Here is a 21,925-nt window from a genome sequence, read left to right on the forward strand (position 1 = left end):
TGAGGTTAGAAATAGAGTGGAAAGAGGACTTTGTGTGGTAGAAATAGAACGGGGGAGAGGTAATTGCAGGAAAATAGGGACAAAAATGGGAGAGGAGGAGAGAAAGCATTGAAACATATGAATGTGGGAGGTGGGAGGAGGCCAAATCAGGAAAAAGAGATTAGCCTCAGGGAAAACATGGAAAAAGACTGGAAAAAAATTCAGCAAGTTCGAGGGGAAAGCAAGAAATCAGATGGAAAAGGGAGGGAGAACAAAGAAAGATTAATCATTTTTTAAACTTATGGAAAGTTAGCTTTGTACAATATTTTGCTATCTGTATTAAAATATTTGTGTACATGAACATTTTCCCAGCTTTGGAAGAGGAGGGGTTGACACCCCTTCCTACATCTGGCCCTCTTTGGATGCTATAAAGCACACTTGTTTTCTTTTTGAAAAGTTAACAGAAATGCTACTGGAAGGATTATCCAGGTAATAAATAGGGAAGGATTAACTGCCTTATTGAAATCATTCAAGATAGTGCTCGTGTCCCAACAGCAATGTCTTGGTGGTAGAGACTGAGGATGTATCTACATTGCAACTAAAAACCCATGACTGTCCCATGCCAGCTAACTTTTTACTAGCAAGGCTTGAGCTGCAAGCTTTTGGAGCTTTAGACTCCAGGCTGGGAGGGTCCTAGAGCTGGGGCTGCAGCCAAAGCCTGAATGTCTACATTGCAGTTAAACAGTCCTGCAGCCTGAGTCCCATGAGCCTGAGTCAGCTGTCACAAGCCAGCCGTGAGTGTCTAATTGCAGTGTAGACATACCCTGAGAGTCAGAAATCATAGCCCTTGTTCCATCAATGCAGTTAGATATGTATGTAACTGAAGTTAATGGGGACTACTCAGTTCATGCTTAAGTGTTTTGCTGGATCAGGGCTCGAATTCTGTTCCCAGCTTGGTCAATAATTCACTGTGTGACCTTAGCATTTCTGTGCCTCAGTTTACTCATATATAAAATTGGCATACTTCCTTAGTGTGAGTGTTTTGTGCTGAAAGGTGCTATGAGTGGAGGAGGAGATGCAAGCATGAGCAAATGTATTTTTCAGAAGTTATGTATCATTTGCTTTTTAAACTTTACTTTTTCATGAATTTCCACTATTTAATGAAGTTAGACTGTAATATCTAAGATAGTAAGTCCTTGAGGTTTAAAAATCAACAAAATTAAGTATGCCACAACAATAGAAGTCTCTTTGCTCCGTGGGCTCGTTACCCTGCAGGAGAACTGATCTACATCATTTTGTCCCACTCTTATAGAGGAGAACTCTGCTTAAGGCAAAGAATCTGCTAAAACAAATGCTGCTTCTACCACTATGTGGGAGGTAAGGAATGCAAAACAAGACAGGCTTCAGTCTTTGGCCTTGAGAACTGTTGTATTAATTTAGATGGAATACATAGGCCCAAAGAGTCAAAAGTGTTAACGTGACCCAGTCCACTGTCCAACATTAAACAGTTTTAAACAAGGTTCAGCATTTGGTATACAGTGATTTTAGCCTGCTTAGTATGATGGCAAACACACCATTATAAGTCTTAACTTTTTTTATTAAAGGTACAGAAAAGAAGGAAAAGCCATTGGAACACTTGTAATGTAAAGTACTAAATAAGGCTTTTAATTTTAACTATTCCCCTTGTTCACTTTTTCTTTAGCTGGAGAGAGCTTTTAGAAGGAGAAAACTCTTGTTTGACAGCAAAGGTAGAAAATGCAGCTTCTGTCTCTTGTGTTGACTTGCACTCGCAACCTCACTGCTGGAAAAACACAGGCCCAGCACATGGTCTTATCAGCCACTCCAAGACCTGGCAAACTTGTGCCAACATTGGGCTGTTTAGGGAATTGCATTTAGCCACCTTTCTGGTCACAGTCTTACAGCAGGGTTACAAAAGATACAGTCTTGGCTGACTAAGCAAGACTTTATTAGACAGAAGGAAAAAGGAGAGAGAGAAAAGAAAGTAAGAGGGAAAGAAAAGAACACACTGCAGGGTAGTAGGAGGAGACAAAGTCTCACATTCCAGGAGATGGTTGAGATTCAAATGAATCTAGTGGAGGTGGTGATATCTACCTTTCTCTCTTTGGTTTGGTCTGGTCTGGTCAGCACATCATTCAGGTTTGGGATGAAGACAGTCCAGTGTCCCAGGAGATGGGGAGGGTGACAACTATGATAGAGAAGCCCTCTCCTTCCCCTTTGTTTGTCTTTTAGTTAGACAGTATTGTAGTAGCCTTCATCCATGTTTTTCCCTGAAAATCTTTTTGTGAACCCCAAAAGAGGAGTGGTGGGAGGAATGGTCCATTCACTTGTTATTTTATTCATCAATTAGGCCTAAAATTTGACATACCAATTGTAGTTCGTTCATTTTTGGTTCTTAACTCCTTTTGATTACAAGGAATGATTTTTAACAGTTTGTGTTCTATTACTAGGCCTTTTTGTTAGGACTAATTTTTTTTCTCCCTTTGTACCTTTTCTCAATCAACCTAGGTTACTGTGACATTTTATGAAATTTTACTTATTTTTTATAGTTGAGCTCACAATTAGGGTAAATTTGTAGGCCCAATTATTACAACAGGCAGGAAAAAAAAAGGAAATTGTCAGCACAAGCTTTTTAATATGGATTCTCAGGTAAGTGCCTTTGGAAAGTGGCTTTAAACTGAGGAAAGTTAAGCTCAAAGCAATAAGAAGCAAATTATTAAAATACTTAAAAATATCAAAAATAACCAAATTTGTTATGTTTTGAGAGGAAAATAGAAAATTGGAGAATCTAATTCAATTCTTCAATGTCTGGGTTCTCAATATTCTATCTGGAAAAAAGGGCTCTAACCTGATCAACTTTATTAAAACATCTAGTCTGATATATTAAAAATAGATCTCCAAGAGGATCCACTCTATAGTGTGTGGGGGGAGGAGGGGCGGTGGAATGTTAGCTGCATTCCCTTGTGTACGAAGCCTATTAATACCAAAGAAAATGACATTGTGAATTTTACAATATCTGACATCCGAGACTGACACAAGAGGCACAGGAGCCTCCAAAGTGCCAGACAACAACAAAACGTCAACATAGATGTCTCCCAGATCTTTATCGCCCAGATGTTGGAACTATTGCTCAAGGAAAAAGAAAAGAGTTGAACAATGGAAAACAATTTCTAGAAGGGAATGAACAAACTGCATTGCTTTTATCTAGCCAAGCTGTGAGTTAAACAAAACAAAACCAATCCCGCCCCCCACCCCACACACAGAAAAAAAACATATATATATTTTGGAACAAATTTCAGCTTTACAACTCTTAGAACAAATAAATGAATACTAGATTAATGGAGAATTTGAAAATTCTGAACTTGCAGCCACTGGTAATAAAGTGTAATGAATGAAAATTTTCCCTGAAAATTTGCAGTGAATTGTTTTGTTATATATTGAACTCAGGGTTGTTGGTTTTTTGTTTGTTGGTTTTTACTAATTTTAATAAGTAGCAGTACTGGAAAATACCCCCTAAAAAGAAAGAGTTTTGCAAACGTATTTTAAAAATCCAGATATATCTATTACTGTGCTTTAAAAGTAGAGGAGGAAAAATTGGGCTTATCCATTTTAAAATCAAATATTTATCTTCTGTTTTATTTAATATTGCTTTCTCATAGTTATTGTAAGCTTCAGAAAAATTGTTAATCATGAGGGATTCATTAAAACACTTACAAAATTTTCTGAAGTAAAACTAACTTAACTAGATAAGTAGCACAATCCAAAGTGTTTTACAAAGGTTGGAAAACCTGTAACATTTACATAGTTTAAGTATGGATCCATAGACTGAGGTATTTCCATGGGAAAGATTATAGGGACTCCCTTAATCTATGTTCTTATCACTGTAGTATCAGAGCAGCTCCTTCTGAAGAAAAGTGCAGCCAAAGCACAAGTCAGTCAGTCAAATAGCACTACATCCATCTTCAATTATAGGACAATACAATTCATTGTAACCCATCCCACAAACACATGGGAAACAGTTCGTTCTTTCTTTCTTCCTAAAATTGCTGCTCAGCAGAATCCCACAATCAAATTAGTACAGTGCAGGCGTGCTGAGCAGAAAGAAGCTACCTACCATTAGGGGAATGGAGTCCTCTAAGTAGCAATTACGAAATGGAAGGATGTTTTTTAACTATCAAGCAGTCAGAATAGACTGGTCATTGATTTATTTGCTTTGTTGAGAGCTGAAAGGGTCCCACCTTGTTCAGCAGATTACAAGAACACGAGACAATAGCTCAGGTTGCTTTCTCAATAAGAGTATTTTTGATAGCTTACATTTTCTTCAGCTCCTTGAGGAGTATATAGTGAGTCTCGTCCAAACACTTTCACAGAAGCCTGGTTGCAGACATTTTAAGATTGACATCCTGGCTCTATATAATCCTGCTAGCACTTCCACACATCCTTCAGTTCTGGCAAACCTCAGAAAGCATTAAGGTTCTCCAGAATATGTGGACACTGTGGAGGCACACTTATTTCAGATACTACAGTTGAATGCCTCCTCCTTTGGTTAGTGTGGAAGAATGCAGTGACAGTAATTCACAGAAAATTACTAGATTAAGAAATTAAACAGATTTACGTCATCTGTTCCTAATTGATATATTGGGACAGATACTGACCCTAATTATATTTTTATATAGTGCCGGCATAATGCAGCCCAGAGTTGGCTGAGGCGGTTATGCATACCAAGCATAAATGTTTAGTAATAAAAGTTGTACAGGCAACTTGATCTTACTTTTGATACTTGCAAGCATTTCCCTATTTCGCATTGTGGTTTTCTAAAATTTAGAGGCCTCCAAGCTTGTGTGTGTGTATGCTATTCTATTCAAATTCTTATACCAGACCCATCACCATGGCAGTGGACATCATAAGCCAATTCTTTCTTTTGCTGCATATGTGTTGCTACCATTGAAATTAATAGGAATTTCACAAGTGTACCTCTTTTCTATCAATGGAATTGTCTATTAGGGATGTATTCTACACTTTGTGCATGTATGGAAATAAAGTTAGCATTTAAGGAAGGTATCTATGCAAATCGAAAGGATACGTATTCCCTTAGTTTTTCCATGAATCTGTTTTATAGACACCTGCAGTTAGATTAAATGTTAAATATTTTTTTGCTACTTTGATTGCAATTCTGAGCCTAGCTTATGATTCTAGGTGATGGCAGCAGAAGTGAAAATTTAGTTCTTTGAAGGCCTCTATGCATTCTCACTAATGGGACTCAGGACCTCTAGCACTGAGCTGTGGAATTGTATAGACAAGCCACATCCACTGGGGGGAAGTGGGGTGCAGTTGCACTCTTTCATTAGGATGATCTAATTGGCTCAGTCTATATACAGGAGCATGCTGCCTGGCCCACCTCAATTCCTTCTCTGCTGATACCTAATGGAACTACCTCTCTTGTCTCTGAGGGTAGTTAGCCTGTTGTCTTCAAATAGTTTGTTAGTTAGCTAGCTAGAACTCTTGGCCTTTGGTTACCTCTGAGATCATGTTGGATCCTGAAACCTCTACAGGATTTAAAAGATGTGCAACATGCTCAGCTATCTACCCTGCGACAGACTCATGGATTTGGTGCCTGGTGTGCTTGGGAGAATTGCACATTGTATCCCATTGCACTATTTGCCTAGCTTTTACTCCTCAGACCTAAAAGAAGAGGCAGCTCAGGCCAGGCTACATGCACATTTTTCTTTGGTAAGCCTCCCGATCATCCTGATCTTCCTGTGGAAACTTTGAGGTGCACCTCTGTGCAGAGGTCTTCTGTAAAGAAGCTTAAGATGCACAAAGACCAGTGATGCTCAGACCTCAGTGGTTCAGGAGCCAAATTAGCGATCAACATTACAAAAGAGCTACGGTAGTGTGAATGCATTGTTTTATTTGCTACAGTACTATATATTCATATTTAAACAGTATAACAGGAAATATTTTGTGTGTGTATATTTTACACACACACACACACACACACATATATACACACACACACGCACACACACCCCCCCCAAAGGGGATGGATCACTTGATGATTTCCTGTTCTGTTCATTTCCACTGAAGCACCTGGCACTGGCCACTGTCAGAAGACAGGACACTGGGCTAGATGGACCATTGGTCTGACCCAATATAACCGTTCTTGTGTTCTTACATTCAAAATGACTGACCAAGTATTGTTATTTTATCAATTACAATTAGTTATTAACATAGTAAAAGCATCCTGATTGGTTAATAACTTTGATTAATAATTAAATCTCAGTGTTTTAATATGTGCTACAAAGAGCCTCAGCAGACACATTAAAGAGCCACTTCCAGCTCCCAAGCCTCAATTTGAGTATCACTGACCTTGACACTCCTGCCTCAGCACCGCCCTTGATGTTGGGCCTAAGGCTAGGGTTGCCAACCCTCCAGGATTGTGATAGTCTCCAGAAGTTAAAGACTATTCTTTAATTAAAGATTGTGTCATGATGAAACCTCTAGGAATACGTCCGATCAAAATTGGCAACCCTAAGGTCCACCTCCTCAAAAGCTAACACCTACAGCAGCTGAGCTTCCCACTCAACTCTGTCCAGTACTGCAAACTCCATCTAGACATTCCACACCAGTACCATGATACGTATCAGAAATACTGTCAGGAGGAACAATTCCTTTGAGACCATTAGAATTGACACTGGTTGATGCCATAACCGAAAGGCATGCTTCCACATCTCTGGTGACGCTGCTACAGGGAAAAAGGAGAAGAGGTAGCATTCAAACTCACAAACGGTGTCCTAGGAAAATAATAAGAGAGGAGGTATTGTTCTCTTTCTATCACTGGCATGGTTTCTTCAAGGACTCCTTACAGATGCCAATGCCAGCTTTGGCCCACACGCCTCCATCTGAGACTCCAGTTTTGTAGACACATCACTGGTGTGTGTCCCTCCAGTGCCATCAATTTCTCTTTTTTTGTGGAAACCCATCAAAGCTATTAGCTTTGCCTCCACTGCTTGATCACACAATAGCATTTTCCTCTTACTTCAATTCAAAACATTCTGGAGGAACATGGGTTCCTCTCAGAACCAGCTATGCAAGTGCTCCTGATCCACTCAAAAGGAGCCCCTTCGCCTTCCTTCAAAAAAGACTGTCAGGACAGAAAGATATTAGGAAGGATCCTAATCAATTACTCATGTTGCCCTTCATTTAGTAGTCCATGAAGGCTCTTTTAGATTATTTTGATTGTTGGGTATTGGAGACCATAAACAATGGTTATATAATCCAGTTTCATACAGGCCTCCTCCACTCTTCTCTCACCCCCAAACCTCCTTTGGGGACCCCTCTTGTGAAAAACTCCTATTGGAAGATATAAGCTCCCTTCTTCAAAAGGGTGCTGTAGAGGACCAATAGCAAGGAAAAGGGTTTTACTCAAGATGTCTCCTAAAATCTAAGAAGGGGGACTGCCTAAAGCCCATCCTGGATCTCAGAAACTTCAATGGGTACATAAAGACTTTCAAGTTCAGGATGCTAACACTGGGGGACATCATCCCATGTCTGTTCAAGGGGAATTGGTGTGAACCACTTAACTTGTAGGACATTTGCTTCCATGTAGTAATAAAACTCACCCACATCAAGTACCTTTGATTTTGTGGGGTAGAAAATCACTTCCAATTTCATGTACTCCTGTTTGGTCTGGCCACGGCACTGGATGTATTTGCAAAATGCCTTTCAGTAGTTGCAGCACATCACAGACACAAGGGCATATTCATGTACCCTTACCTACTAAAGGCCAGCTTGCTAAACAGTCTTTCTTCTGGAGCTTAATACATTTGAAACCTTCTGCAGGCTCTAGAGCTCATCAGTTGGGAGAAGTTCTCATGTGTGCCTACACAGAGAATCACCTTTATGAGGTTGGTCCTGGACTCCACTCAGGTGAGGGCCTTCCTCCTGGAAGATAGATTTCTGAAAATAAGATACTGTGGTGCGGCTTTGCCGCAGTTTGTCCCTCGGCGGGGCTGTGGGGTATTCCACCGCCTCGCTCTAGTTTGCCGGCCGTTGGCTCTGCGGTCGTGGGGAATAATGCACACTCGGTTAGGAGCTCAGGCCCTTGGAGCAGGGGCTGAATCAATAGTCAAATGGCGGCCCAGGCCCTAGGTCAGGGCGGGGCAGCCAGCAAACAGTCAGAGACTCAGGCCTTTAAGCAGGGACTGAGTCAGCAGTTCAATAACAGCCCAGGCCCTAGGTCAGGGCGGGGCAGCAAGCAAACAGTCAGCAGGAGGTCTTAGCTTCTCCAGGCCAGGGAAAAGGGGTAGTCTGCCACCCAAGGAGTGGGGTAACAGGGGGGACACAGGCCCTCCCACTCCACTGCGTCTCAGCCCGGGGCCCTAGCAGCCTCAGAAACTCGCTGCTGTCAGTGGCGATCCTGGCCACAACACACTGACATAGGCTCTGGCAGTGTTACAGCCAGACTGGGGTCGGCTGCCCCCGGGCTACTTCCACACTCCCCCTCGTAGGGTACCTGGGTGGTGCTAGCGTCCTCGGCTGTCTCGAACCCCATCGGCTCCTCTGGATACGCAGCGAAGGGCAGGCTCGGCTCCTCCTCGGGGTAGCTAGGAAGGAGCATGCTTGGCCAGTCCTCCTCGGGGTAGCGAGCTAGGGGTAGGCTCGGCTGGGCTCAGGCCGGCTGCGGGCTGCTGCTGTCTCCCAAGACGGAGCTCGGTCGCAGACGTCTGGTCTCTGCGGCTGCTGGTTCTCAACTGAGCTCTGCAGGTGAGCTTTTATACTTCCGGGTCTGCGCTGTGACCTCTGAGGGGTGGGCGCAGGACCTAGTGGCTCAGCCCACGTTGGTGTCAGGGGAGGTCCATCCCTCGGTGCGGCTGTGGGGTATCCCACCGCCTCGCTACAGATACTTTTCTGCAAACTTGCAGGGATCAACCTGTGCAAACACACTTTTTCCTAAAGCTTATGGGTCTCATGACCTCATCAACTTACATGATAACTTTTCCTCGCCTAAGAATGAGGCCCTTTAACTTTAGGTTGCATGTCATTACAGACTGATTGTACACAGCCTGAAAAGGAGTGTTTCAACAGCTACCCTTGTGCAAGTTCAGAGACAATATACTCCAGGGGCAACTGTTCAGTCTTCTATCACCACTGTTACAATTGCCACAAATGCCTCCAGCCTCAGTTGGGGTGCTGATTGCCAAGACCTCTGTGTACATGGACAGTGGAACATTTTGGAGTCCAAACTCCACATCAGTGTCCTGGAACTCAGAGTGGTGTGAGAGGTCCTAACGGCCTTCCACACAACATCAAATGGTACAGGTACTTACAGCCAATACTGTGGCTAGGTATTAGATCAACAAGCAGGGAGGAACACACTCCTGTGTATGGTGGCTATGGTTTATCCACCATCGTATTTACCATAAAGCAGTACACCAATCAAAGGAAGAGAATGTATAGGCAGAAGCACTCAGAAGGAGGTTGTATGATCTGCACTAATGGTCCCCGAGCCAATAACAACCTCACTTTTACTCAGGTAGGGATAACTAAATACCTGATCTCTCAGTCCCTGTCCTCAAAGGAAATCCACGCAACACATTCAAAAGATAAGCCTGGGACCTTAAATTCATAATTCCGCTGGACATTAAAAAACATGGATTTAATAGAGGCACTGGTTCATTACAACAATTTGTAACATAACCTACTGCCTGTTAATCCTTAATTGCCCACTTCATTTTAAGTGGTCCCTTACATTGTGAAACCCTTATGCTTCACAATGTGATCCACCTCACATTTTCCCCTGACCTGAGGACAAAAGTTTGTCCTTTTCCACAACAACTAAAGAGTTAATACCATTACAAGAGGGCATACCTGCAATTTTAGAATATCTATTGTACTTGAAATCACCGGGGTTAGCAGTAACTTCCCTCAAGGGTCATTTGGCAGCTAAATTGGTTTACCATAACTTGGTCAGGGTTAATCCTATATTATCTCACCCCACAGTTTCATGTTTTCTGAAGGGACTAATGCCTTTCCCCATGAGAGAACTTCCTCCTACCTAGGACTTGAATGTAGTACTTACTATACTTATGTGTCCTCCCTATGAGCCACCGACCCAGGCACCCTTAGAACATCTGTCTATCATAACAGAGCTCTTAATCTCCTCTGCAAGCAGTGTTAGTGAGCTCAGTGCCTGGATGGCCATTCCATCCTACGTGGTAGTACACAGAGAGAAAATTGTCATGGGACCTCACCCTAGTTTTATGCCTAAAGTTATCTCAGATTTTTACCTGTCACAATCTGTGTCCCTTCCCATTTTCTTCCTCAGATCTCATGCTCACCAGAGGAGTCTCGTGAAAGAGCTTTGCAAAGCAGCAACATGGAGTTCAGTCCGTTTTTTCATTAAGCACAAGTCATTGGACTTGGCATTGTGTACTGGTGCTCAATTTGATAGAGCAGTGCTGTAGTCCATTTTTTCCTAGAACTCCTTGCCCACCATACTCTGATGGGGGCACTGTTTGCTAATCTCCCATTAGTGGGAATGCACAGAGGCCTTAAAAGAAGAAATATAGGTTACTTACTGGTAAGTGGTAGTCTTCAAGAGTTGTTTCTGTGCATTCACACTACCCAACCACCTTCTCCTCTACCTAGGCATTCTTTGTGTTTCAGCACTCCTCAGGCTAGGGAGAAGGAACTGAAGTAGGCTGAGGTGTGCACTGTCTTCTATAGACAGTGTCGATGATGTCATCTTACCATGAGAGCACTACTGCATCCTGCAGTGGATGTGGCTTTCATATATAGTTCCATAGCTCAATGCCAGAGATGTTAAATGCCATTAGTGTGAATGCACAAAGGCAGTTCTAGAAAAACAACAATTACTAGTAAAATTTGATTTTTTTTTCAAATATTTACAAATAATGTGTGATCTGCAGTTCATGAACACTTGACAGTGTATACAGACAATATATCAGTTATGATAGTTTTATCTAACTGACATCTGTGTCATGAAAGGTGGTGTCATCAATTATTTTTTCAAGCTTATTTCAGAAATATTTTGTTTAAAAATATTGGTCTTATTTCTTGTAAGAAGAAAAAAGCTATCATTTTATATTGGCTTTGCTCAGGTATAAACATTTACATAACATGCAGACCAGAGGAGAATCAGACCCATTCACTTTATAGTATTATATGTGGCAGTTGCTCCCAAAATGTGGAATTTTGGGAATAAGCAGTATAACAGGAGGACTTTTGCAAAAACAATAAATATTTTTCAAATATGTCATTTTGAAATAAAAAAGGGAAAGCAAACATTTATTTTCTGTTATTAAAACCAAGAAGGAACTGAGACAAAAGGTATTTATGAAATGTCATAAGACTGAAAGCAAAGAGAAAATTCAGCTGCAACTACTAAAAAATCTCAAGTAGGCAAGACAGAATCTTTCTTTTTTTGTATCAGAATGTGTGTCTTTTAAAATAAGCCTACACGGTTTTTTTTCCCTCCCTACAGACATTTGCCTCATTGTACTAGATCTCAGAATAGCAGGAATTGTTAATTGAAATGAATAAAATGATAGCTAAGCAAATGGGTGCAAACTCACAAACAGGCTAATTGTTGCACTAGAATGTGTCTGTTGTCAACCTTCACAGGTTGTCTTGCAGTTCCATTGGCCCCAGTGATACTTACTGAGGATTCCTTTTTATTATTTATTTATTTCATTATTTATTTGGGCCAGACTAGTAACACAGGCAGCATGAGAGAATAATGAGCTGCATTCTTGGGGTTAGTGAGGAGTCAGCACAAGTTGTAGGAACAAATAACAATCAGACAAGGCAGTGTTTTATAATGTCGAGGCCACAATCCATCATCTCTGGGATCTTTCAGAGCTGGGCTAATAAAGGCCCACTTACAATCCCCAACAGAGTATAGTTTAATTAAATTTGTCCATTAGAGGACTTCTCTCCCTCCCTTTTACATTCTAAAAATTAATTCTTCTGCTTTCTGCCTGTCTTTCTTTCTACATCACAGATGCATTGAACCTTCGTAACCGACAGGTCATCTGCATCACGCTCAAAGTCCTCCAGCACCTGGTAGTGTCAGCTGACATGGTGGGGGAAGCCTTGGTGCCCTATTATCGTCAAATCCTCCCCATCCTAAACATCTTTAAGAATATGAATGGTGAGTTCTCCTACTAGTCACTGTGTCTTTCAACCCTAAGGCAAAATGGGGCTTGAGGCAGGGTTAATTAACAATGTAGTTAGGATTTATTACTGCATATAAACCCAGATCCATTTGGAGTTCTAAATAATGTAACCCCCACTGCTGTTCCCTAGGGATGCAGTAAAATTAACAATTTCATTTATTACTCCTTGCATGTACAGCTTATTTAACACAGTACAAAAGCACTGAAGCAGTTCTGTAATCTTCCAATAATTAAATTGTAAAGTTTTGTAATAGTCTTTTGACTACATTAATAGATTGCAAAGGTTTTTTCTTTTCTTTTCAACATGGTAATTTTAAGTTCACTATTTTAATTCTGTTCTGGGTTCTCCTCACCAGTAAAGTTCATTCTTACCCATTATTGCTTTTTGGTTTAGGAGAGAATAAAAAGAAAATTATTAACCAGTTTAGTCAGTTTGACAGACAAGAGAAATTATCTCTAGCAAAGCAGTGAAGTTTGGAGTTATTGTTGCACAGTTAACAGGTTTTACTATGGAAGAAATTTAGAACCACTTCATGCTCCATACTCTTGAGTAAGTTGTTTTATTTGTAATGCAAAATTCCATGGCCAGTTTTGTCTTAAAAAAAAAAATAATAAAGTACTGCATGGAGTATTATTACACCATTCTCACAAACCTGAACCAAACTGCTATCTCCAAAATGTCTTGTTCCTGTAGTAAACCTCTTGGCATATTATCTGTTCAATCACTTATTAAGTTATTGACTTCAAAGTTTTATGCTATTCACGTGCACTACTGTAGGTTAAAATAAGTTAATCGCTAACAACCATGCTGATAAAGGTTATAATGTAGACAGGGTGTCTATGAAACTCATGCTATTTCAGTGCTTAGCCACTGGGCTACCTCCTGCATATATTACCAAATATTGCCTTATATTTGTCTGGGGTTTGGTTTTGTTCTTTCTTAACTTTTTATTAAGACAAAGTTATAATAAAATGTTAACATACTAAATCGTACATTGTTTATTTGGGATCAACATAATATTCAAAGCATCTGGCTAACGAGTCTAGTTTGCTGGCTGGGGAGCCCTGGTTCTCTGGGTATGCTGAAAAGGGATGGCCAGATTTCTTAATACCCGTCTTCTTTTTGGCACGTCTCTTGTGTATTTGGTGTGAAAGTTTGCCCATTACAGGGACCATCTGTATTTTATTATACCACAGAAGGAGGAGTCAAATTTTTCCAATAATGTGCAATACAGAGTCTAGTTGCTAACAGTAAAAAATAAATTAATTTGTTCAGTTTTAAATGTAGATCCTTTACTGGAGCATTAAGTAAGATGGTCAGGGGATCTCTAGAAAGCCAGCATTTAGTCATAAAATGAATCTCTTTAATAATTTTCTCCCCAAACCAACTAATTCCGAACACAACCACCCTATGTAAATATGTTCCCTTTTCCTGCAACCCTTCCAAGAGAACACCTCCCCAGTAGCAAAAATATTATGCATCTTAACTGGAGTCAAATACCATCTATAGCAGTGGTGGGCAACCTGCGGCCTGTCCGGGTAATCCGCTGGCGGGCTGCGAGACAGTTTGTTTACATTGACTGACCGTCCGCAGGCACGGCCACCCGCAGCTCCCAGTTGCCACAGTTCGCCATTCACGGCCAACGGGAGCTGCCTGCGCCACTTCCCCCAGCTCCCGTTGGCCAGGAGCAGCGAACTGCGGCCACTGGGAGCTGTGGGCAGACGTGCCTGCGGACGGTCAGTCAATGTAAACAAACTGTCTTGTGGCCCGCCATCAGATTATCCTGATGGGTCGCAGGTGGCCCACCACTGATCTATACAGTACATTTTCTTATTTATTTTTAACTCTTTTTGAGAAATGCAAAAATGTCTGTCCAGAGACTCTAATGGGGTTTAGACTTCTAGGTTCCTTTAAAAACTGTATGTAAAGGACATTGAATTAAACAGTGAACACATTCTAATAAGCTGTAGACAGTGTACCATGTATAAGACAGTTGGCAGGGGTCCCTACCTGGCTTCACTCCTCCCTGGAAGCAGTGACATCCCCCTCCCTCAGCTCCTTGGCAGAGGCATGGCAAGGCAGCTCTGCATGCTGCCTCTGCCTCAAGCGCCAGCTCCGCAGCTTCCATTGGCTGAGAACCATGGCCAATGGGAGCTGTGGAAGCGATGCCTTCAGATGGAGGCAGTGCGCAGAGCTGCCTGGCCACACCACCACCAGGAGCTGAGGGATGTTGCCGCTTCCAGGGAGCCCCCCTGAGGTAAGTGCCACCCGGAGCCCTCACCCCCTCTCGTGCCCCAGCCCTGAGCCTCCTCCCCCCCCCAACTCCTGCTGCTGCTGGGGGGGGGGCAGTGGCCTGAGCCACACCAGCCATTTCAGAAGTCATGGCAGTCCCAGAAAGTCACAGAATCAGTGACCCCCCAGGATAAACTTGCAGCCTTAACCATGTGTACAGAGTGGAATGGAGGAGAACTGTCAATGTCGGGGAGTTGTAGGATGTAGGGCTGTGATTAAAAAAAACCACATAGTTGAACCTCTGCATCTGTGTGGAGCCCCATAAACTTCAGTTGGGTTTCTCACAGACACAAGGGGCCAACTTAGTGGGTCCAATTGCAGGATCTAGAGCCAAATACAGCACATCAAAAGGAAATATATCATTTAAATAAGTGATTTATCTGCTGAGCCCCATTTTCCAAATTGAGCAATCCTGGTTCCCTAGCTGCTATTGTGTCAGATCAATGGTAGGGAAGGCTCATGTCTGCTAGTGGCACTACATAGACATAAAGATGCACGCAACCGGTTAGATCACACTTGCTATACAAAAACCAACCAACTCAATAAAAAAGCAAACAGGTTTTCAACCATTTGTATGACATCTTATTGTGTGGATTTGTATCTGATATCCAATTAAATGTAAGACTTCATATTTGTTGTTCAGGAACTAAAAAAAATCCCCCCCAAAGCCACTCCTGGATTAATCACTCTAAACAGCAAAAACGAATAGCCCTAAATTCTATTTACTATGTTATGTTGTTGTTATTCAACTTGAACAAGGCAAGAGTAACAGTTTGTGACTATGTGAACATTTTAGTTTTGTGCATTCTAATTTTAATTAATTATGTAACAGTGTTTTTACACTGCACATCAATTAAAAACTGTAACTAAGCATAGTGATTCAGTGTCTGTACTTGGTTTTCAAACAGAGATCTATGGAAGAAACCAGGCACAATGAACTGTGACTATACATAAAGCTAAGAGTTTGCCTTTCTTATAAAATCTTGTTGCCCTAAAAGCTGTTTAGGTCAGGACAGAGATGGAGAGTAAAACGGTCTAATATCAACATATTTATCTAAAACTTCTATTTACTTTCTAGGCAGAGGATGAGGGGAAGAGATCTCACCACTCTGAGATATTGGGCTTCTTTGCCCTTCCTTCCAGCTTCCTCCTTTCCCTTCCTGTCTCCCTTTTAACTGTCCCTAGCTGACTAGCTGAATCCCCTCATTAACTGGTTAATCACCCAGTCCGTGTTCAGTTAGCTCCCCAATTTGGCCCATACAAGGCAGCTTACAGAGTATAGAGTAGTGAGTCAGCCTTAGATGCCTCCCACTTTGTCACAGGCCCATTGTTCTTTTCTGTCCACATCCTCTTTCCCCAGGCATATTCAATAGGAGACAGTTCTAAATGAACACGCAAATGCCACTAGGTCTTCAGGCAGAAAGGGGAGTGCACTCATTAGCAAGTGCAGTACTTTCTCATTTACTTCACTCTGCTGAAGCTCTGCTGCTGATTTGGTCGACCACAGCTCTGGGTCTGAATATGGTTTTGCAACTCCAACATCAAGGATAATATTTTGATATTTATCTAAGCATGGTATTTGCCGGCACTCAAGGTATTCTGAAAATATATAAAACACATCTCCAATTTCTACCCTACTCAGATATCATGCCAAAATACCAAGATATCATGCACTATTTTTCTGTAAATGTTTATTTTAATCTTGGAGCAATCTGACCAAAGAAAAGACAAAACAAGGAAGATTTTTCCCCAGGAGGATTATTTTGCCTTATACACCTCTACCTCGATATAACGCTGTCCTCGGGAGCCAAAAAATCTTACCGCATTATAGGTGAAACCGTGTTATATCGAACTTGCTTCGATCCACCAGAATGTGCAGCCCCTGCCCTCTCCCCCCCCGAGCACTGCTTTACCACGCTGTGTTATATCGGGTTGCGTTATATCGAGGTAGAGGTGTATTAGCCTCAATACATAAACTTGCCAAAGAGCTTCAAATGTTAGGGACACATTTCACATGATGCTCATTATTTTTTTCAACATTTCCATAAAATCTTGTTTTCAGTTGTTTCTGATGCAGCCATGGATATTTTCTGTAGGCTGAAATTTTACTCTACCATATAACTATTCAGTACATTTGTTGTAAATTATAAGAATTTGTTTAAATGTTGTTAGAGACAAAAGGGGCAATTACAAACAATTCAAAGGTTTCACATTATTTCTTCCTGTATCTTAAGACCTCTATTTTTCCAAGTGGCATCTTGCAGGTTGTCTTTCGGTATTTGAAAACAAACTAAAAGCAATTGAAAATTGTAGTTATTTGTTCTATCCAGTGCCGTGAGACAAAGTTCTGATTACTGCGCATTGCTCTAATTTTTAAATAATTAGAGAATAAGGGTTTTCAGCAACTAAATATAGCATCTGATTCAGCTGTTGGATCCTTGGCACGCAGTGGGCCTGATTTTGATTGCTAATTCTAATTCATACCAAGGTAAATTATTTGTCTTCAATTGAGATGTATAATGGCACATAATAAGTGACACCAGAATCAGGCTCAGCATCTCTGATGACTTGGGGCTATTTTTCCAGGAAGAACTGTATGGAAAGTAAATAAAAATTCAGAGTTGGAACTTGTAGTGGACCACTTTATGTCCCAGAGAGAACATTTGCAGGTTGTGGAGAGAGCATTGGTACAGTCTGCTGCTTTTCTTTCCCAGAGAATTTTTTAGAGAGACAAGGTGGGTAAGGTAATATCTTTTATTTGACCAACTTCTGTTGGTGAGAGAGTCAAGCTTTTGAGCCACAGAGAGCTCTTCTTCAGGTCTGGGACAGGTACTCCAAGCATCACAGCTCAGAGTACCTTTCTCAGACCTGAAGAAGAACTTTGAGTGGCTTGAAAGCTTGTCTCTCTCACTAACAGAAGTGGGTCCAATAAAAGATATTACCTTCCCCACCTTGTCTCTAATATCCTGGTACCAACATAGCTAAAACTACCCTGCATACAGAGAATTTTTAACATTTCCATCATGTTTTATGCTCATATGTGCTTGTTCAGGCAGCACTACCATTATTTTGTGAATATGGTTCTTTTTGTAAATTCTCAGGGTCTAGAATCAATGTCTTTTATTTATCTAATGATGTGCCTGAACACCATCTTTAAAAAATGAGTAGCTTCAAATGGGTGAGTTTCTAACAAAAATGAGCAGAATTACTGAAGTGCTGAGCATTTTTGTATGGTGCCATCATTTCCAAGGGGATTTTGGCCCAGAAGGACCACAGACATTTGAAAGAAAGGTCTAGGCATGTGGTCCTAAAGACTTACATCTGTACCTGAAAGTGATTAAGAGAGGTGTGGGGTTTTATGTGTTTTGGAGGGTGGGGTTCAGCTCTTTACATGGAAACTCATCAGTGCCTATTGATGTCTCTATATAATGTGTCTCAATGAAATACGTTGCTCCATTAATTTTGTAGTTTCCTTTATGAAAGAAATAATCTTGATCTTATTAGCTGATTTTCCCATAATTTTTATAACAGTCTGAGAGAACACATCACAATGGAGATTGCTATTGAACAATAATATAAGGTATGCCAAATATATTTTATGACTAGAGTTTGTTGGTCACAAAGCAGATGTAGTTCAGATCTGAGAAAGTGAAACATATGTTCTATACTTTGAATTTTGCAGTTATACAAGTGCAGGAGAGATTATATGGCTTAGAGCTGGGTGAATACTACAAATCATATTCTGTGACTATTTATTGAAATTTTTCAGTGAATTCACTTCAGCTGCGTTTATGCCTTCTTTGTGTTCACTCTTTGTAGATATATACTGTTAAGAATATTTGTGGAAACTGAATTTTAAACAAATATTGGTGCTATTCATGGAAAGTGAATTTTAAATTTGTAGACATAAATGTTCACACTGAAAACTTATTTGAAGTCTTACACTCATCCAGTTAGGTCATATAATATATTTCCGTTCCCTATCTGTCAATAAAACAATCAACACACTCTGAATTGAAAATATCAAATACATGTATACTCATAATGAATTGCTTGCACACAATCCGCAAACCAAAAGGTATGTGCCAAATTTATTCAGTAAATAATTTCAAATGACAGAATAGCAAGCTGTTCTCAAGGCTAAATTAATCTACTATACTTTTTATCCAGCTCTAATACTCATCAATATTTCCTTTAGTTCATCAAAAATTATGATTGACATTTATCTCTTTAAATGGGGTGTCCACTGAATGACATTTGACAGGTGTGAGGATGTGCTGTCTCTCCTCAGGTATAAAAGACAAGGAAAACATAAGGAGCTAAAAATACGTACCAATTTGAAAAGGAGGGCACAATTGCCACCCTAAGGGATGCAGTTACTTCTGACTTCCAGGTTTAAAGGACCAGCCACTAAAATAGTGTAATTAGCCCCACCTATTGGAGTCATTGATGTGCTGTGATTCACCCATTTCTTTCACGTACTTGGTAGTATACCAGATATACCTCAATTTAGGAGCAAGCACCAAAGCAAGCTGCCTCTGGCCCAATAGGCTCTACTACCCAGTGATTTCCCAATATGCACTCTCAAGCAAAAGGAGTCTTTACTAGGGTTGGCAGAATTGAAAGACTGCAAATACCGTAGGCAGAATGACTTGACCATCTACAACTGAAGATAGACATAGACATTCCTAACTCAGCCAGGCCAGTAGGGGACAATCCAAAAGAAGGAAGTAACAATGAGTACGCCTTCTAGTCCACAATTCCTTAAAAAGGGCAATGAAGTACTGGTCTTCATGTTCTGCTATCCAGAGCTCAGTTCCATAGTCATGGTGTTGTTGGAGGCCTCTCTACATTGTCTTACATTGTGCAAGTGAACAATTGCCTAATGCCTCTTGTAGGCAGGTGCCCTTATGTCCTTCTGCTGCTAGTCTCCTTTCACTGGCTGCTTCCCATCTTGGATTGTGACTCTTCACTCAGCCTCAGTTCCAGCTCTCAGGCTGCCTATTATCTGGTCTTCATTGTGCAGCTGTCTCCCCAATCCAAATCCTCTCTGCTTGTCTCCTCCTTTTTCTGTTCAACAGACATCAAAGAACCCTCTGCCTGTTGTCTGCTGAACTAGTTCCTGCTCCTCCCAGAATGACCGGTAGCCCAGTTCTCTCCATTCAACTCCTTCTTGAGAGACTGTTATTTGTAATGAGATTTCCTGGAAAAGGATCCTATAAGAGGATGAACCCAAAAACAGTGGTAATCAGGCAGCCACTGAGAAGGTAGCACTTAGGGAAGAGGTTGAAATCCAAATTGCCCGAGGGCCAGAGATCTTGATAGAAGATATTTTGAGGTCTCTAGAACTATGACTTTATAACGTTCTACACAGAATAATCCAGTATTCATTTAAACTTTCATTACTGGGCAAATTTTCTGAGATATTTGCCCAGTTTCCAAATGTGTATATTTATTCTAGAAAACTTTGAGAATTGCCAGGTGTGTAAGGTTGTCAGCTGTGTAAGGTTGGTTTGGGGGATTGTAATGTTAGTTAGTCAAGAGGTAATACTATTCGCAGTTGATTAGATGGACAATGCTATTACTTGCAAATATGTAATCAGGAAACATGCTCTGCACTTGAAAATCTGTTTCTCCAACAAGCAACTTCACGCTTTATTCCCTGCCAACTTTTTTATGGAATATTCTCACTGAATTAATCTGAAAGTCGCTCCCCTCCCCTCCTGCAAATTCTTCTTCTAGGCTCACTTATACTGTGATACTTACTGCAAATTTCCATCTGATGATTGCTGGTTGGAATGCCAGTAGGAATTATCATTATATCTCTGGTTTGTTTCATATAGAAAAAGAAACAAATCTGATTTCAAACTTCCAAATTGTTTGTAAAAACATATTCCTCTCACTGTTACCCTCATCCTCCTTCCCCTGCTCCCTCTGTTCATTTGTTACGTCTGTGTTTGCATCTTGTCTTAAATTATATTGTAAGAAATTTAGGACAGGGACTGCCTCTTACTTTGTGGTTACAATGCCTAACACAATGGGACCCCAATTTGACTGGAGTCTCTAAGTGCTATTGTAATAACTAATAACAAATGTAATTAAAAAGACCAAGTAAAGAACTATACCTTGGTGAGGGAAAAGTACAGTAGGTTAAAAAAGTTAACATGCTGTGTTTGATATGAATATCAAAATTTGCAGTTAGAAATGTCACCCATAAACTAAACTGTCAATGTTCTTCGTCTAAAAAACATTGGTAACATACTAATGCAAAAAGTTATATTGGTCTTGTACCACAGACTCTTCTGCTAAAAGCTTCCTGAGTAGATTTCAGAAAGAATAAAATTTGATTGCAGTGTGCATATGTGTCAGTCTTAAAGGCTTAATTTCTCTAGGTGAGCTGTCATGATCTATTGTGTAGTTATTAGCAAATGACAGAGTCTGCACTGTAAGTACACTATGAGCAACTGAAAAAGAGTTGCAGTGGAAACAGGACAGAGGTTAAGGTTCAGTCTTCTCAAGGCCTGGACAGTTCTCTGTGGAATTACTGTATAAGAAACCAAAAAAAAAAAAAAAGAGAGAACTTAACATCCAACTGGCTTGTTATCTTTCTTTCAGTTCTAAAATTATTTTGAACGTTTATGAATACGCAAAGTAAATTTGAAGTACTCTTTTGTTCAGGTGAAGCAATTGTAATCACAGACACAATACAAAATGCACATAGCTTCTCCCTATAATATTGCTAGTTTTATTGATGCTGCTTTGCTGGCTTGCATGCTTGCTTTTAATATTTCTCTCTGGTGTACATAATGAGAACCCAATGGTTATTCTTCCAGGTCATGAACAGAAAAGTAATGACTATGACTTAGGCCTATTATGAACCTTATAACACCATTTAAAATCTCTTTTTCACTTAAATACAGTACTTAAATATGTCTTGTTTTTATTAGGCTTATTTCAGTCTTTTTTGGGGGGGGGGAACATTGCATACTATAAAATCTGTTTTCTTTTTTGCATCATGAAACCTTTGCTGTGCATCTCCTCTTCTAAATTGTTTCATAGTCCTATAAGATGTCTTAGATAAATACAATTTAAGAACAAATAGAATAAAGTTTGTGCTCTTGTGACAGCACTGAAGAGAAATAAGACTAAAGAGAATAAAAAGGAATCTTCAAAGCTTGGTATAAACTATAATTGTGTACAGTGTTGTATTTATACCAGAATGAACACTGGAAGCAGAAGTTTGTTTGATAAGAGTTAGACAATTATATACAGAAAATTTATTTTGTATAATATAGTCAGGTAAATGAAAGTTTCATTGATCTACTTTAACAACTATTATATGCTATCAAATCAAAGCAGTCTAACGGCTGTGCTACATCGATTTATATGCATTATAAAGCAAAAATGTTTTCATGTCATCAGTTTATATTATTCA

The 21,925-nt window shown here is 40.4% G+C and overlaps 1 protein-coding gene across 6 annotated transcripts in view; it reads left to right on the forward strand.

Moving 5' to 3' along the window:
* Positions 1–21,925, forward strand: part of PACRG (parkin coregulated) — a 447,225-nt gene that overhangs the window by 292,545 nt on the left and 132,755 nt on the right. For 5 of the 6 annotated variants that reach the window (XM_045009089.1, XM_045009088.1, XM_045009090.1 and 2 more), the window contains exon 5: positions 12,023–12,172. The exons of the other annotated variant lie outside the window; for it this stretch is intronic. In XM_045009089.1, the coding sequence (XP_044865024.1) occupies positions 12,023–12,172 (150 nt within the window). The remainder of the gene's footprint in view (positions 1–12,022; positions 12,173–21,925) is intronic. 6 annotated transcript variants of the gene reach the window in all.

The sequence above is a fragment of the Mauremys mutica genome, chromosome 3 (assembly GCF_020497125.1).
Source record: "Mauremys mutica isolate MM-2020 ecotype Southern chromosome 3, ASM2049712v1, whole genome shotgun sequence".
NCBI classification, from domain to species: domain Eukaryota; kingdom Metazoa; phylum Chordata; order Testudines; family Geoemydidae; genus Mauremys; species Mauremys mutica.